The 17,821-nt window shown below is 37.5% G+C and overlaps 1 protein-coding gene across 1 annotated transcript; it reads left to right on the top strand.

Moving 5' to 3' along the window:
- The first annotated feature begins 247 nt into the window (after positions 1-247).
- On the top strand, positions 248-16,175 carry LOC132640798 (coiled-coil domain-containing protein SCD2). Its single transcript, XM_060357569.1, has 17 exons — positions 248-966; positions 1,608-1,777; positions 2,166-2,241; positions 2,409-2,450; positions 2,546-2,608; positions 3,039-3,088; positions 3,205-3,232; positions 3,705-3,779; positions 3,855-3,965; positions 4,053-4,113; positions 7,959-8,075; positions 8,186-8,304; positions 9,478-9,547; positions 13,677-13,718; positions 14,147-14,187; positions 14,611-14,737; positions 15,711-16,175. Exons 1-17 carry the CDS (start codon positions 589-591, stop codon positions 15,779-15,781), a joined length of 1,641 nt encoding a protein of 546 aa, XP_060213552.1. The 5' UTR covers positions 248-588; the 3' UTR covers positions 15,782-16,175.
- The last annotated feature ends 1,646 nt before the right edge of the window (positions 16,176-17,821 follow it).

Here is a 17,821-nt window from a genome sequence, read left to right as displayed (position 1 = left end):
CTTTGATACGTCCACTTGGTGTTGAAAGATTTTACCCTATACACCTCACATAATGATGAATCAAAACGTTTATCGGGACAAGGCCCCAGCATAGCCAAAATAGTTAAAAATGCTAAAATAAAGATAACTATGCCCGAAGATCAAATGTAGCTTACTAATAGATGAGAGCGCGAAAACCTAACGTGGAGTAGTATGGCCTTGAATATTTGTACTTGCACCGTGATATGCAGCCCCGACCTCCCCCCAAAGGGATGCAAGTATTGTGAAATCGCACTCATATGGAAAACCAGCTGAAGTATCTTAAATGTTGAATACGCAGTTTTGCTATCGGTGCCATATAATAATATAATATTATAATAGTAATGAGAATTAGCTATAAGAAAAAGTAAAAGAGAAAAAAAAAAAAAAAAAAAAAGAAGAGACGGCCAACCATTTTCGGAAGGTAAATATCTGTCTCCGTCAATTTCTCCGGCAAAGAAGCTCCGAAAATGAACCCCCAAATCTAGCCATGCTCTTAACCTACATTCTCCCTCATCTTTAATTATTAATGATTTTGTACTGAACTCAACTAAGAAAAACAACTTATTAATGGATCGGGCACGAACTGCAAGTCCAAGACAGTTAAGGAAATGGAGCACCGAATCCGGAGCTCCCACTCTTTCTACTACCGGCTCTTCATCACCAGGACGTGTTCATCATCATCACGGTCGGTCATCCTCAGTGTCGGGGATGTCCAACATTAAGCGTACTCAGAATGTTGCTGCTAAAGCTGCTGCTCAGCGTCTTGCTCAAGTCATGGCATCTCAAGCGGCCACTGGCAATGATGATGACGATGATGATGATAATGATGATGTTGGGTTCCGATTTGCTGCTCCTATTCCTCCCTCTTTTTCCAGGTCCAATGGTAATGCTATCAAGCCTCCTGTTCAGTCTGCTAAGCTCAATAACAGATCATCTTCCCCTAAGGTAATCTTCAACCACCTCCATCTATCTCACCCTTCATTTTCATACTAATTTTTTTCCTGTCTTACTTTTTGGCTTCATTTGTCGGTGATTTCAGTAATATAAGTCTGTTGTCAAACGAAACGCAAAAAAAGATTGAAGCTTTCCAAAATGATCTCTACAAATCTTTTTGTGTTGCTTCTGTTCACAAAGTGACTATAGCTCAAGTAACTGGGATAGTTGTTAAATCTCTTAGGATTTAGTTCCTGAATTTGTTGTAAAAGTTGTGCTTCCTCCGTTTCAATTTGTTTGTCTTACTTTCTTTTTTAGTTCAATGCCTCTTTTTTCTTGGCAACTCTTTAATTCTGACTTTCCACATGGCATGTTTAAGACCACAAAATTAAAGGTTATTTTAGTACATTTCACATATCATTAATTTAAGATCACAAGATTCAAAGGATTTCGTTACTTTCTTAAAACTCCGTGCCAAGTCAAAACTAGACAAACAAATTGAAAAGGAGGGGAGTAATATAAAGTAAAAAGGGGATACAGTTAGACAAATTTAAGCTAAGTGAGCATAAGCATCAGCACGTTATTATTATTATTTTTTTGTCTGTGATTACCTCTGTATGATAACTGTTTCCATTTCTTGCTTCTATGAGTAGCTAGCTAGGAATTTTGTGGAGGAGTCACCGTCTCTTCGTTCGACATCAGCAGGAAGATCGATTGTGCCAGCTCGTCCTCCACCATCAATACCAAGTGCCCGACAGCCTGTGAAGACTCCTTCACCTATACCACCAATCGATCCTCCTACCAACAAGCTGAGAGAGAAAAGGTTCTAATAGTGAATACCTCTTTTCCTTTTTCCTTTTTCAATCTGTCACTCCTACAAACAAGCAGCTGGAACAAAGGGTCTGAAAGATGTGTTTTTGCTTTTTGTTCGTAGGTTGTATCTATTACGTGTCATGTATTCCAGAATTGCCAAGTTCTTGTAATTGTGTCATTTAATCAATTTTTAGAGCCTAAAAATATTTGCTATGACATTTCAAAAAGATATTTGACTGGCTTAATCATCTGCACATTCGTGTAGTTCTGTTAATGCAACAATAAAGCAGTACAATGTGTGTGTGTCTATATATATATATAGATAGATAGATAGATATAGATGCTTTAGCATGATTTAGTTCCTTTTCTCTGCATTCATCATCTAATGTGCTATGCAGATTCTCGCCAGATTTAAGACAAGTTAACTTGAAAGATACAGGAGATCACCGTGCTGCTTCTGCGCTTCGTGATGAAGTATGTTCATTGCGCTATCAAATTGACATTCTCTATTCTTACATGCATAGTATTCAGTCATTAGACACGTAAAGTGTCTCTTGTGTCTCCATACACATGTAATTACTTGATATATCACTTGACTTCAGTGTGCCCTTTCTGCTCTGATCTTTAAATTTTTTCGGCAGCTTGATATGCTACAAGAAGAAAATGAAAATCTCCTTGGAAAGGTGCACGTTTCAGCTGTTCTTTTCCTCTGCTTTACTTGCATTAAGCCATGCATCTCTGAATGTGTTTATACTGAATTTGAAAAATTCTGTTGCAGCTTAGAGTTGCTGAAACGGGTCACGAGGAAACAGAAGCTAGAGTGAAGGAGCTTGAGAAACAGGTTATCCCATTATTATTCCTGAACTGTGCACACCTTTCTCTTTGTTGCTCATAAATACCTGTAACATTCATTTGCTTTTTCTCCCTTTTATATAAGATCCTCAGTGCTTCATTACTGAAATTTACTGGTTTAACTGTAAGAGGATGAAGGGAATAAACTTATGTTTTGTCTTTTTATTTTGGAAAAAATAAGAGAGCAAAACACTTAAATATAGTCAGCGTGTCATAGAAATGATGAACACCTCGTTTATCACAAAAAAAAAAAAAAAGAGAGAGAGAGAGAAGAAGATGATAATGATAATGGACACCTTATTTAGAAATTTTGCTGGATAAATGTTATTGATTCTCATTTTGTGATTTATGCACCATGGATATCTTAAATTTAAACTTCAAGTTCATCTGACAGTTGAAAGACATTTCTTATGCATCAGGTTGCAGCACTTGGAGAAGGAGTATCTTTAGAAGCAAAGTTGTTAAGCAGGTAAAAGTCTTCCACATATTCCTCTTACCACTGAATTTGTTATTTATATCGCGATCAGTCTTTTGACGGATATGCATATACCACAGTATCATGATAACACTTCTTATCAATTGCAGGAAGGAAGCCTCTTTGCGCCAAAGGGAGGTCAGTTTGGATATTTGAGTTAATTGCAGATTAATTTGGTCACACTGCTTCTTCCTTTGGTCTTTTGTGTGAGAGGAAGTTTATTTAAAAAGCATAAAAAGTCATTCTTCATCCAACAAATAGTAGAATCCAGAGGAAAAAGTTTATCTTGGCTAGACATGACTCCACTTATTGAGGAAAACACACACACGAACATGGTTAGAGTAGCATGGACCATTCAATTATTTCTATTATGATACATGACAATGGGTAGAGTATACTAATTTCCCTGCTTATTCTCGCTAAACTTTCATATAGAAGTTCGAGTTTATGTTATTCATTTTATGTTAAACTGTCTAAGTTTTCTCCAAAATATCATGCCCACATGTTACAACAGCATTGTCCCCTCTCTTTGTAACTGCTTTCAAGTGTGCTACAGTTTCAAATAATGTTTTACACCTCAAAAGCAATTGCGGAAGATTAATTGGTGCAGGCTGCACTGAAAGATGCAAAACAAGCAAAGAATGGGATAGATGTGGAACTTGCAAGCCTCCGTTCTAATGTTCAGGTAAACATCACCACCATGTGCTACTGCAATGTCTGGTTTATTCTATCTAATTTTTTGTTACCATATTTGACATAGCAAGCAAAAGATGAGGCAGCTGCTGCTGTAGATCAACTTCAAGGGACTGAATCAGAGGTTAAATCTCTACGTTCTATGACACAAAGGATGATTTTAACCCAGAATGAGATGGTATCTAGCTGCACTTTCTGACGCTGCTTTCATCATTTGCAAAAAGTTTCATCACAAAAATTAATTTCCTGGCATATTATATTGCAGGAAGATGTTGTTCTTAAAAGATGCTGGCTTGCACGTTATTGGGGTTTAGCTGCTCAGTTTGGTAAGTAATGAATCACAGTTTCCTAGTCACATCCATGATCTCTCTTCTTTTCTGAACTACAGAAAATTTTTTCTTGACTTCTATCCTTTTCTTTCTTCCTTTAAGGTTTCATTATTAATTTTTGGTTTCCTGTGTATGCTGCTCACACTGGCCTTTATCATCAGCTATAGATTTGAAATGGTTTTATGAAGTCACCCAAGTTACGTCAATTTAACTACCGTATTTGATTTTCCAATTGTTTTATCATATGAACTACCTGAAACCCTACCATCACCGCAACCACAAGAAAAAAAAGAAAAAGACAAAAGAGCACATAAGAGATCGTGAATCAAGAAAGAGGAATGAAACATTGCAATAACACATTCAGAAAGTTGCTAGATTGAAAGGGAGCGCCTTTGCTCCTCCCGTGTTACAAAGAGGGAACTTAAATCAAGATGTTTATGGTTGAAAGAGGGGGATAAAAATACAAAGTTTTTCCAAAGAATGGCCAACTCACATAGCAAGGGCAATTCCATTGACAGACTCAAAATAGGGAATGAAGTAATTGAAGATAAAGAAAGGAACAAGGATGGTATTTTGGAGTACTATCAACGAATCTACAAAGAGACTGAATCTTGGAGACCCTCAGCTGTCTTTGAAGGTCTGCCAAGTCTCAACATAGTTGATAAAGAGGACGTTGAACTTCCTTTCACCGAATTGGAGATCTCATAAGCTCTCATGACTTGTGCCCCTGACAAAGCTCCAGGCCCTGATGGTTTCACTATGGCCTTCTTTCAGAAATCATGGAACTTCATCAAAGCAGACCTGCGAGCAGCTTTTAATTTCTTTCATCAGAATTGCCAAATGGTGAGATCATGCAATGCCTCATTCATTGCTCTTATCCCAAAGAAGAAAGGTGTTGTAGAACTTAGAGATTATAGGCCTATAAGTCTTATAGGCAGTGTCTACAGATTGCTGGCCAAAATTTTGGCTAAGAGGTTGGAAAAAGTGGTGGATTCCTTAGTTTCTGGACAACAAAGTGCTTTTCTGAAGAATAGGCAGATCACTGATGCATCCATGATTGCCAATGAAGTGCTAGACTGGAAAATTAAAAGTGGAGAGACTGGGATCCTATGCAAATTGGATATTGAGAAAGCTTTTGATCAGCTTAACTGGGCTTATTTAGTCAACATTTTGAAGCAAATGGGTTTTGGGGAAAGGTGGATAAGATGGATTTATTTCTGTCTTTCGACAGTGAAGTTTTCAATTCTGGTGAACAGAAGTCCAGTTGGGTTTTTCTCTTCTCAAAAGGGACTCAGGCAGGGGGATCCACTGTCCCCTTTCCTCTTTATCATTTCCATGGAAGTATTATCTCAGCTGTTAGCGAAGGCCAAAGAACTTCAGTGGATTCAAGGGTTCCAAGTGGGCAGAAATCCTTCTACCTCAGTCTCAGTTTCTCATCTGCTATATGCAGATGACACCCTTATATTTTGTGGAGCTGATTGTCAACAGGTCTCTAATCTCAGCACCACCCTCATGATCTTTGAGGCCATTTCTGGACTTCATATCAATATGCTTAAGAGCACTATATACCCAGTGAATATAGTGGCCAACCTAGAAGCTCTTGTTGAGATTCTTAGCTGCAAAACAGGCTCCTTTCCCACCACCTATTTGGGACTTCCTTTGGGTGCTAAATTCAAATCATCTGGGATATGGAGTGGAGTCATTGAAAGAATGGAGAAAAGACTAGCCACTTGGCAGATGCAATACCTCTCATTGGGTGGTAGGCTCACCCTCATCAACAGTGTCCTAGACAGCATTCCCGCTTACTGTAGATCACTCTTCCCTATGCCAAGCTCAGTTCTAAAGCAGATTGACAGACTCAGAAGGAAATTCCTATGGGAAGGTAACAGTGTTACTCACAAATTCTCTTTGGTCAAATGGCAATCAGTTATTCAACCCAAAGGCCAAGGGGAGTTGGGAATCAGAAATCTTAAGCTTCATAACAATAGCCTACTCATGAAGTGGCTTTGGAGATACGGTCAAAATGAGGCAGGGTACTGGAAGGAAATCATCAAAGCTAAATATGGTATTCAAGACCACTGGACTGCAAAGAGAAGCAATGAACCACATGGCATTGGAGTATGGAAGCACATCAGTAGTCTCCAAGAGGATTTCTTCCAGAATGTCTCATTCAAGGCTGGAAATGGGCTCAAGATCAGATTTTGGCAGGACAAATGGCTTGGGGACACTTTAGTAAAAGGCTCATTTCCTTCACTATTTCTGATAGCTTCTAACAAAGAAGCAACGTTAGCTCAATATAGAGATAACTACTGTTGAACACCAATTTTAAGGAGAAACTTACAGGATTGGGAAGTTGATGATTTTCTTTCTCTCTTAGAAAGATTGGGACAAAGTAATTTGGTGGCAGAATCTCAAGACAGAATCCTCTGGGGCAATTCTAAGGAAAAAGATTTTCACTGTAAAGCAATGTTACAACAACTGGAGTTCTCAAAATAGCCTTTTAGAGGTATGGCATTGGAAGCTTGTATGGAGAACCAGACAGCCTCTCAGAGTTACTTGCTTCACTTGGACTGCACTGAAGGAAGTATGCCTAACACAAGACAATCTCAGGAGGAGAGGTGTAATCGTCGTTAACATGTGTGCCATGTGCAAGCAGACCAATGAAAGTGTCAACCATCTATTTTTGCACTGCCCTGCAGCAGCTAGCCTTTGGTATTTCTTCTATTCTATGCTTAGTCTCCAATGGGTAATGCCCTTCAACATCAAAGATGCCTATGCTAGCTAGATACTCTGGAGAGTTGACAAATCCATCAAAAGAATCTGGAGAATGATCCCAGCAGTAATTTTTTGGACCCTATGGAAGGAGAAAAACAATAGATGCTTTGATGGAATCTCAACTCCTATTTGCATTTTAAAGTCTAGGTGTTTAGTTAGTCTTTTCAGTTGGCATTTTTTTGCCCCGGTAAACAGTATGGATAATTTTCTGGATTTTGTTAGCTCCCTTTCTCTAGTACAGTAGAGATGGGATATCTTTAGATTGTTCTACAGGTTTTTGCTAAGTCTGCTTCATGTTTTGTTTGAAGCATCTTTTTGCCCATCTGTAACCTTGCATCTTCTTGATGCTTTACTAATGAAATTTTATTACTTTACCAAAAAAAAAAAGTAGTGGCACTAACTTCACCTAGAGAATTTATTGCAAATTCACTATGATTACATTGTTTTACAACTATACAGAAGAGATTGACTTTCCGTAATGGATTGCATCAATTAGATGCACCCATGGGTGAGGCCTAGTGGTCAATGAAGTGTATTGAGAGCCATGAGGTCTCAAGTTCAAATCCCAATGGAAGCAAAAACGTTAGGTGATTTCTTCTCATATGTCCAAGCCTTGGTGGATAGAGTTATACAGTATCTATGCTGGTAGGAGGTAGCAGGTATTGGAATTAGTCGAGGTGCACGCAAGCTGACCCAGACATCATAATTATCAAAACAAAAAATAAAATACTCTCGTTGTCCCAATTTTAAATAAACTCTTTCCTTTTTAGTCAATTCCAAAGAGAATGACACCTTTCTATATTTAGTAACAATTTAATGTTAAACTACCCGTTTTACCCTTAATGAGAAAATTTATAGCCACACAAATGTCAGTGGATAATTTGAGATACAAGTTTTAAAAGTCTTCCTTTCATTCTATAGCTCCGTGCCTAGTCAAACACCATCACATAAATTGGGTGGAGGGGATACTTTTTTCACTATTTCCCGTGCATGAATGCTGTCTACTGTTTTGTACTTATCTAATTGCTTTCTTAGATAAGTTAATGTTGCTCTGCTTTGCCTTTCAGGCATTTGTGCAGATATTGCTACTTCAAAACACGAGTACTGGTCATCCTTCGCACCTCTTCCTTTTGAATTGGTTATCTCTGCTGGCCAAAAGGCAAAGGAAGAATGTTTGGAAAAAGGCAAGCATATATTTACGGGTTTTCTATTTGCTTTTGTGGATTAAACCAAGCTAAGGGTTTGTCTACATGGTAAATATTTCCAATGGGCATAATCAGTGCTTCCTTTGTAGGTGATGAAAATCCAGAGAGAGGAAAGCTTGTTCAGGATTTGAATGATCTCACTGGTGAAGGAAATATTGAAAGCATGCTTTCTGTTGAAATGGGCTTAAATGAACTTGTTTCTTTGAAGGTTACTCTAATAACTAGAGTCATTATGTTGTTCTTGCTCCAGTTTTTTTCTTTAGTTCCTTGAAGGCTTGAACTAGGTACAACATGCATTGCTTGCTCTGTTTCTAATCTTTAGCTTCTAAATTCTTCTCATCTTGTTTTTTCGAAGATCATAAATTCTGTCAACACTAACATCACAAATTTGTTGTTCAAATTAAAGATTCCAATACTCATTCATTTCTTCACCAAGTCAATTATTGATTTAAGCTTTAAAATTTCCACATTGCAGTTTAATGATAATATGATCAGGTTAGATTGATATTATGAATTCGTTATGTCTTAAGTTGATCTTAGGTGAAATTTTGGTAAAAATAAGAAAGGACCTACTGAATATGTATCATAATGGTTATTACAGAAAGTGAAAATCATTGGTTTTGTACTAGAAGATGGAATTGTGATACTTATGGTGTTCAGCCAAGGAATAAGGCACAGGCTAAGCTGCTCGGACTAGGGTGTGGGTGTCCAATACGGGTGCGGATCTAGAGGTCGGATCCTTCATGATCTAAATTTTAAGTTTCGAGGATACGGATCCAGGTACGGATACGGGTGCAGGAATTCGGCTAAAAATAATTGAAATATCTAAAAATAGAATTATAAAACCCAAATTATGAGATATTATGTGGAAAACCTGAGGAGAAAATATTGATCAAGAGGAGAATCCCGGAAGAGGAGAAAAGGAAGAGGAGTGACATAGAAATTTCAATATACAAGGTATTCCATTTTCTTCAAGTCCAGCTTAGCTTTTGTTTTGATTATAGAAATCATTTGATCTGTCCGGAATTTCTCCATCGATTTTGGTCAAAGTACCCAAAAATAGTTGACCAGATTGGGTACGGATCCCACACCCACACCCATATCGTGTTGACACGGGTGTGGCACCGAAACTGAAGAGTCTGAGTAACTTAGGGCACAGGCCAATATCAGGCTAGTCTCTCGATTTGGAACACCAAGTTCATACTGACAGGGATGAAATATACTCCTTCAATCCATTCTTTTCCTATTTTCCTCTAGAATAGTTGGGGTGTAAATCATCTCTTGCAAGTAGAAATAATGTACACCAGGGTAGTCTTTTGTTATCCTTTTTAGTCAGAAGAATAAGGCACTGCTTTTCCATTTAATGATATCCCTGATCCAGGTTGAGGATGCCATAATGCTTGCGCTGGCTCAACAACGACGTCCAAACTCTGCTCGAACATCAATTTCAGGTTTGTCTCTTGTTTATCATTTAAACATTGCTAGTTAACTACTGATATGTTCATATGCTTTTGTGTTTTGATCTCCGAAGTGCCTTAACCCTACTTGTAAATAAATGTACATGTTACATGCTCTAATCACTAGGTGAGGCATTGTTGTAGTTGTTGTTACATGCTATAATCAGCTGTCATTGTTTGCACATTATATATCTGTCAATGAAATGCTACTCCCCCTGTCCCAATTTATATGACACTTTCCTTTTTAGCCAGTCCCAAAAAGAATGACACAATTCCTTATTTGGCAACAATTTAGCTTTAAATTTTACGTTTTACGCTTAACGGGATGATCTATAACCACACAAATATCTCTGGTTCTTTTTAGAGCACAAGATTTAAAAGTCTTCCTTTATTTCTTAAACTCCCTGCCCAGTCAAACTACATCATATAAATTGGGATGGAGGGAGTACTCAGCAGAGACTCTAAGCCAAGGTCAAGGATTGTGGTTTGCTGCTTGAAGATGTTCTGTCTTATAACCCAAGGGTGCAGCCTAGTGGTCAACGAAGTGGGTGTACATCTTGGAGGCCAGTGTTCAAATACCAATAGAGACAAAAAAAGCATTTGGAAAGGCAACGTCTAAATCAATGGGACTCACCTCATGGCCAGTGTTTTGGACTGCGTGCGGCGACAAAAGGCGACAAGGGCCTGCCTCGCCTTAAGGCGAGGTGAGCGGCGAGGCGCTCGCCTTTTTGAAGTGTGGTGCCAATAAATACCAAAAAATTAAAATATTTAATTGCATATATAAATAATCAAAATCTCACTAGCAATAACATATTAGCAAATATTTCAATTCAAGGATGCTTGGTGCAACATTTGAGTTTTTATCAACTGTTTTCTCTCAACATACTTTTTTACTTCTTCCCTAATTTCAGGTGGACAAACTGTACATGTTTTTACATTTTTGTAACCACCAATCAAATGTTGTTTGTGACGAGTAATTCCACCATGGATGTGTGGCCACACCAGGAGTGACAGGATTAGGAATGAGGATATTCGGGACAAGGTGGGAGTGGCCTCGGTGGAAGACAAGATGCGAGAAGCGAGATTGAGATGGTTTGGGCATGTGAAAAGGAGAGACACGGATGCCCCAGTGCGGAGGTGTGAGAGGTTGGCCATGGATGGTTTCAGACGAGGTAGGGGTAGGCCAAAGAAGTATTGGGGAGAGGTAATTAGACACGACATGGCGCAGTTACAGCTTACCGAGGACATGACCTTAGATAGGAGGGTTTGGAGGACCCATATTAGGGTAGAAGGCTAGTAGATAGTCTCATTACCCTGCCTTATTAATAGTCGCATTATCGTAGTATAATTTCTTGTGCTCTAATTTATGCTATTATGCTATTATCTGTTATTTCCTGTGCTTTGATTATTCTATGTTATCTGTGTCGCTTGCGTTACTTCATTTCCATATCGCTTTGAATCTCTTAGCCGTATCTGACCTCTTTTTATGTTTTTATTGAGTCGAGGGTCTCTCGGAAACAGCCATCCTACCTTGGTAGGAGTAAGGTCTGCGTACACTCTACCCTCCCCAGACCCCACGTTGTGGGATTTCACTGGGTTGTTGTTGTTGTTGTTGTTGTTGACGAGTAATTCCACCATTGAAAGTGCCTCGACAAAAGTTACATATAACAGAATCTTTTGTTGAGCCTTCGGTACCATAATTCCAACTTATGTCTTTTTTGCTAGTGTCCGACGATGCCATTGAATGTGAACCTACTGTTTATAACTGTATAACAAAAGTTAACAATTATTGAACAGAAAAAACATGAGCAAAACAGTCACTGCCTCACTGGTGCAGTTGAGAAAAAAAAAAACAGAGGAGAAAATAGAAAAATAAAAAAACAGAGGAGAAAAAACAGGGAGGCGTACAGAAAAAGAAGAAGAGAATAGAAGAAGGAAAAAAAAATGCAGAAGTCGCCGAAAACAGAGGAGGAGTCGCCGGAAAAAAAAGAAGAAAGAAGAACTGAAGAAGAAACAGAAGTCGAAGACAGAGGAGGAAGAAAGAAGAAGAACTGAAGAAGAAGAAGAAGGAGAAAGAGAGAGCGTACCTGAAAAGCTTGAAGGAGAAGAGAGGAGGAGGCAAAAAAAAACCCTAGCCTCTGTTTTTCTTTTGATAAGTTTCATTTAAGTCTTCAACTTCTTTTAATTGCTTTTTTTTTTTTTTAAAAAAAAAAACCCACTATCGCTTCGCCTTCACTGGCGCCTCACCTCGGCGCCATTAGCGCCTTTTGAAGGTGACATCGCCACAGCCCTAAAAGGCGGCAGAGCCACGCCTCGCCACCCCTCTCGCCTTTGGCGAGAAGGCGCTCGCCTTTCACAACACTGCTCATGGCTCACCCTGTGTGAGCCAGAGGCTAAATGCCTTGGGATGATCACAAGTACAAAAGTCTCATGGGGTTAATACCCCAATAGATTGAGGGTTACATCTTTCATGTTTTGGGTTGTTAGCACTATACACTGTAGAACATAGCATCTTAACTTTTCTTTAAGTATTTGACTTTTTTCTCTCCATAATTTTTTATTTGGTGACGGTGTTTGTAATGTAGACATGTTATTTCTTTTTTATTGTTTTAATGTACACATGTTATTACAGCTAGATAATTTTGAATTAACTTCTACATTTGTTTTTATGCAATAGACCCTTGTTGTCCGGCCCTTCCCCGGACCGCGTGCATAGGGGATCTTAGTGCACCAGGCTGCCCTTATGTAATATATACTCCCTCCGTCCCATAATAAGTGTCACCTTAGCCAAAAACTCGCACATTAAGAAATCAATAATGCAATGCGAAGTTTACCAAATTATCCCTGTATAATAAAAATAAATTACTTTTACCTTTTGATTAGAGCATGCACAAGAAGTAAACCTTTTGATATTGGGAATCCAACATTTCAAGTTACTATGTGGCTTTTTCAATCATCATTTAGATGTTACTTTAATGTCTAAGGGTAGAATTGGAAAAAACTAGTCAATTTATGTCTTGGTTTCCTAAAGTGAAACTTATTATGGGACAAAAATATTTGACTAAGGTGATACTTATTATGGGACGGAGAGAGTATTTTTTATACAATTTTAATATGCTTTTCTTAAAAAGATCTATTTCTTCTCTTTAGTTTTGAAACTATATAAATAAACCTCATCACATACTGCGCCTCAAAGGTAACACCACCTGGTCTTCTGTTCTTTCAAGACACCGTTAGTAACCGTATAAAATGTACTGCAGAGCTCTCATGCAACTATTGACTTTACATAGATCAACTAATAAGCTTTTCTTTGCTGGTGTGCTGGTCAGTTGGAGAAGTCCATTGTCATAGAAGTCAAGTGGAGGAGTAAACATATGAGTTTAATCGGTTGATTACATCATTTATAAATCCATAACACATCTAAGTTTGCCTTCTCAATAAGTATCTCCTATGTTGTGGCATACTAAGTTGCGCGGACTCTTCATTTTTTATGCCGAACCCATCGCGACATGAGACTGGGACAGGTGCGGGTGCAGGATACGTCTCGGATTCGGTCAACCAACTTCGGATGCTTTGACCGGAGTCCATGGACAAATTTGGGGGGAAAATTGAGATTTTGATTTCTCAAAGTAAAAGTAAAAGATCAAAAAAAAAAAAAAAAAGAAGAAGAAGGTAAAAGATAAAACAGATTTAAGACATGTGAAATGGAATGCCCATCATGGAGAATGAAAGATTGAATTCTACAATATACATGTAAGTTTTCATAGAATATCTCTCAAAATGTAGAATATCTTTATAGCTCTATTTGTATAACTTTGAATATTCTTTGCCGAATCCCAGCATCCGTATCCATACCGGGATTCGCACCCCCGAATCTTAAAATTAGATTTTGCTGGATCCGACACTCGGATCCGTACCCCTATTGGATTCCCGCACCCGTCTCCTAGCAACTTAGGTGGCATATGCAAACCTGTCAGCTGATCTTAAATACAGGCGTTCCCTGCTTACTTCTTTATTAATTGCATCCATCTGTTCTACAACAAGAAGTCATCTTCCCTTTCAACAATAGGAGTATGATCCTTATAGATTGATTGTGTTTTATTATCTGATTTAATTATTGCAGACATCAAATCACCAAGTGATCCGAAGTATATGGAGGCATTTGGTAAGTCCATCTGATCTGTCATTCTAGTGACGATACAACTTTTTGCATTTAGGTTGTTAGATTTCCTTTATCACCATCAAATATTGTCCCTCTCAGAATCCTACTTACCTAGCTGGAAATAAACAAACAGCTTATGTGTTAAATCTCCTCAAGTTCTTTTGCCTTTTAGATTATTATTCCTTTTATTTTCACATTTTGCTTGTTGGATTAAACATGGAAAACAATGAGGTGCCTGTCTAAACTTGTCTATTGATTTACATATTGTTTATTGGCTTAGACATGTGGCAAAAGAAGGGTGTGCCTATCTTGAGCCTGTTAGGGCAAATCGGTGGTCCTGTCTAATTTAAATGTTTTGCAATGCCTCGATCTTGTAATGTCTTGCTGGATCCTTTTTAGAGAGAATTATTTGAATTTTTCAATTGTTTCAGAACTCAGCCCCGAGGAGTCTGAGGACGTCCTTTTCAAGGAGGTATTGAATTCATCCTGTAGTTATATTTACCTTTCTGATTCCTGCTATACCACATGTCTAGCGAACTGTGATCATTTACCATTATGTCAATGAGTACTTCCTTTTTGATTTTTCAGAAGTCTGCTTACTTCTCCCCTTACCGTGATAAATGTAAAAACAGTTTAATTGTATTCTTAATTGAAGTTATCAATTTTCGAAGATAAACTACAAAATAACAATTTCCTTCTCTTACATAAGTGTCTGTATCTCATCACCCTATGATACCAGCGTCTATCTTATCACTATGATACCAAAGTTTTCGGAAAATCCAGCTTAATTGTGTTCTTATCAGGACAGCATTGAGATGAATGACCTCTTTCAATTAGCTCAAACTTGTCTCCTTTTCTCTACATTACACTTACCTTCAAAATTTCATTTTCTTAGGCATGGCTAACTTACTTTTGGAGGAGAGCCAAAGTCCATGGTATACAGGAGGAAAAAGCCAATAAAATGCTTCAATTTTGGAGTAGTCGCAGTGGGCACGCACCAACTTCTCATGATGCTGTTGATGGTACATTCCATACCTAAAGCCTATTACCCAGATTTTATTTTTTGATAAACCATGTTCAGAAGTACTTAATTGGTTAGACCATCATGTGTTTTGTATTGTATTGCACACAAGAATATTGATTGTGTTGTGGACACTCAAGTTAGTAAATAAGCAATTTGGTATATAAAAAAAAGGTAGTATTCCATTAATTTCAATTTGTGTCTTGCTTTGACTTTTTGTGTTCGCAGTAAATTGATCTCTAAATCATTTTTCTATATTAGCTTAATATCTGCATGAACAACAAGATGAAAAGAATGTTAACATAGAGAAAGAGCTAAAAATTACTTACACTTAAGACTCTTTTGAAAAGTTTAGGGACTCCATTAACTTTACTTTTTCTTGAAATAAAATTGCATAATGAGTTAGTCAGAAAGTTAAAAGTAAATTGTACAATAAATTACTCAGAAAGGTAGAGTTAGTAAAGCAAACTTGTAGTGCAAGCGTATGTTGAATAAACAGTATTCCCACCGGTTCAAAATAAGTGTCTGCTTAGCCTTTTTATTTTAGTGCAAAATAAGTGTCCATTTACATAATCAAGAAGAAATTAACTTTATTTTTTCAAATTTACCCCCATTTACTCGAGACAATAAATAGACTAAAGTTTTATTAATTAAGGGTAGTTTAGTCAAAAGACCTAATTTTTTTATAGGAGTTAGTGTCTTCTTAAGAGGTGCGAAAAGGCTTAGTGGACACTTATTTTGAACCGAAGAGAGTATACTTTAATGTAATAGTTTAATATTTTGCATAAACTTCGTGATTGCCGTTATCAATATAAAATAAGCTATTTAGTGCACAATAGTATCTTGAAAATCATACACACATGCACAGCTATTCAAGGTTAATTTTTTGAATTGTCTTACTGTAGTGATATTATTAGTTACTATCGCATAAAGCCTAATTCATTTTCTAATAGTTCTTGCCGCTGATATTTCAGTTGAGCAAGGTCTGATGGAGCTAAGAAAATTGGCCATTGAACAAAAACTATGGGAATCATCTCGGAGATAAATTGGGCATTGGTTCAAGATTCTTCCGTTACTGGAGAGAAGTCTTCCCTGCGTCTAATATTAATACTTGTGATCTATTTTGCTCACTGCATTCAAGAGTCTATTTCTCTCTTTTTCCACTTACAGTAGTGTTCTTCTCAAGAGTCATGTAATACAAGGTACCAATCTTTTTCTGTTTAGGTCCAACAGGAAAGGAGGAGGTCCAGTTAAGGTACACGGAATTTTATTTTATTTAGTACAAACATGAGTATCTTGAGGATGACCGTACGTAAATTCTGAAGTGAACTGTTATGCTTGTAGTTCTGGGATTGATTTGCTTAGCTCCGAGTTCCGGGATTTGATACTGTCATTACTACACCGACTTCTTATATCATTAATATCCACATTTTTGTCTACGATAGTAACCTTTTAGTAACAACAATTGCTATTTCCAACTTAGATGTTCTTGGTTAAAGTACTTGGCTGTAAAATCATAGCTTTGTGTATTTCGAGGTTTGAAGGGAACGACTAAGCTTGCAATTGATTACCCCAGCAGGTTAAATCTGTAGGCATAGATGAGATGTTTGATGACATATTTCTATTTGGGGGTCACTTTGTTTTATATTTCAGGATAGGGTCCTCTTAGAATGCTTTCGTTGGTGTGTTAGTAAAACAGTATAGCAAATTTCACAGGTCTGTTGCTATCCACTGGTGCAAGGAAATAAAAAAGGCAGAACTGCATATATGAATGAGAATATGAGATAGTATAAAACAGGCACAAATAACAAACAAGTGGGGTCTACGGAGGATAGAGTGTACGTAGTCCTTACTCCTACCTTAAGAAGTAGAGAAGCTGTTTTCGAGGCTATCACATACACAAACGTTTAGCAAAATCGACAGTACAGACTCTACAGAGAAGAATTTTGAAAAGCAAGAAACGGATGTCATTTTACTCGTGGGAAGATTCTCATTATTACATTTGCCTATACAACACAGGTTAGCTGGCATTACTTTAGTTTTTGTCTTTCATGTAAGGACTCTTTGCATCTTTTCTCTTATTAGTCTTACCCATCACCAATGTTGGCGTGTAGTCGGGCACGCCAAGAATAAAAAGGGTCCTCAAATTGGTGAAATGATGAGATTTGGTGAAAGGTGATAGGAGAGGTTATACGTAGAGGGACCAATTTGTTATTAACATCATTATTATTATTCCTCCTTTCATTCTGGTAAAGAGATATTTTCTCTCGGTTTAAACCATATATTCAATTTATAACGTGTTGATGAATACACCGATAAATTACAGTTGAAAAATAGAATGAAAAAGAAGAAAAGATAAATTAAATATTCTTCAGGCTGAGGCGCGGATATCTCGTTCTTTAAGGAGATTCAAGCCCACTGCGGCATAATCTTCACCGGTCCAGCAGTACAACTCTGACTTATCTCCTCCAGTACACAACAGCCCGTCAACGTCGTGTGACTCAAACAATTCCGGACTAGTTGAAGAGTCCAAAGCTCCACCATACGAACACCTTCATTCAACATAAAATTACTTGCTTTTATAGTGACCAAGTTGGAGAGTCAGAGTATTTATCTTTCTGTCAACTATCTCTTTCTCTACACAGCAATTTCAAAATATAAACACAACACATAATATTTCTCGTCCACTTCTCATCTATTTTTCATCTACTCAACACAAGGAAAAAAGCCTCCCTTATATAGGTGTAGAATTCCTTCAACAAATAAATGTCAAGAAAATGAATGATTATTTGAGGCTTAGTGAGGGGTAATTAGTAGGAGATAATGTGGGAGAACATGTCTTAGTGGTTACAAGAATAAATGATCACTTTCTCCACTTTATCCTCACTAATACATGCACCTTAATATATTAATTTTAATATTAAAATGTACTCATAACTCCAACATTCCCCCAGTCATTTTAATATTGAAATAAGAGAGTTCACCAATTTAGTTGAGGGGAGACTATTATGCATAATGAAGGTGTGCTCTCCATTGAACCTCCACTTAGTAAAACAGCAATCTCTACTCGAGAGTCAGTAGTGTG

Source organism: Lycium barbarum, chromosome 5 (genome assembly GCF_019175385.1).
Source record: "Lycium barbarum isolate Lr01 chromosome 5, ASM1917538v2, whole genome shotgun sequence".
NCBI lineage: Eukaryota > Viridiplantae > Streptophyta > Magnoliopsida > Solanales > Solanaceae > Lycium > Lycium barbarum.
The sequence above is the reverse complement of the archived record's forward strand: the minus strand, read 5'-3'. Positions and strand labels throughout refer to the sequence as shown.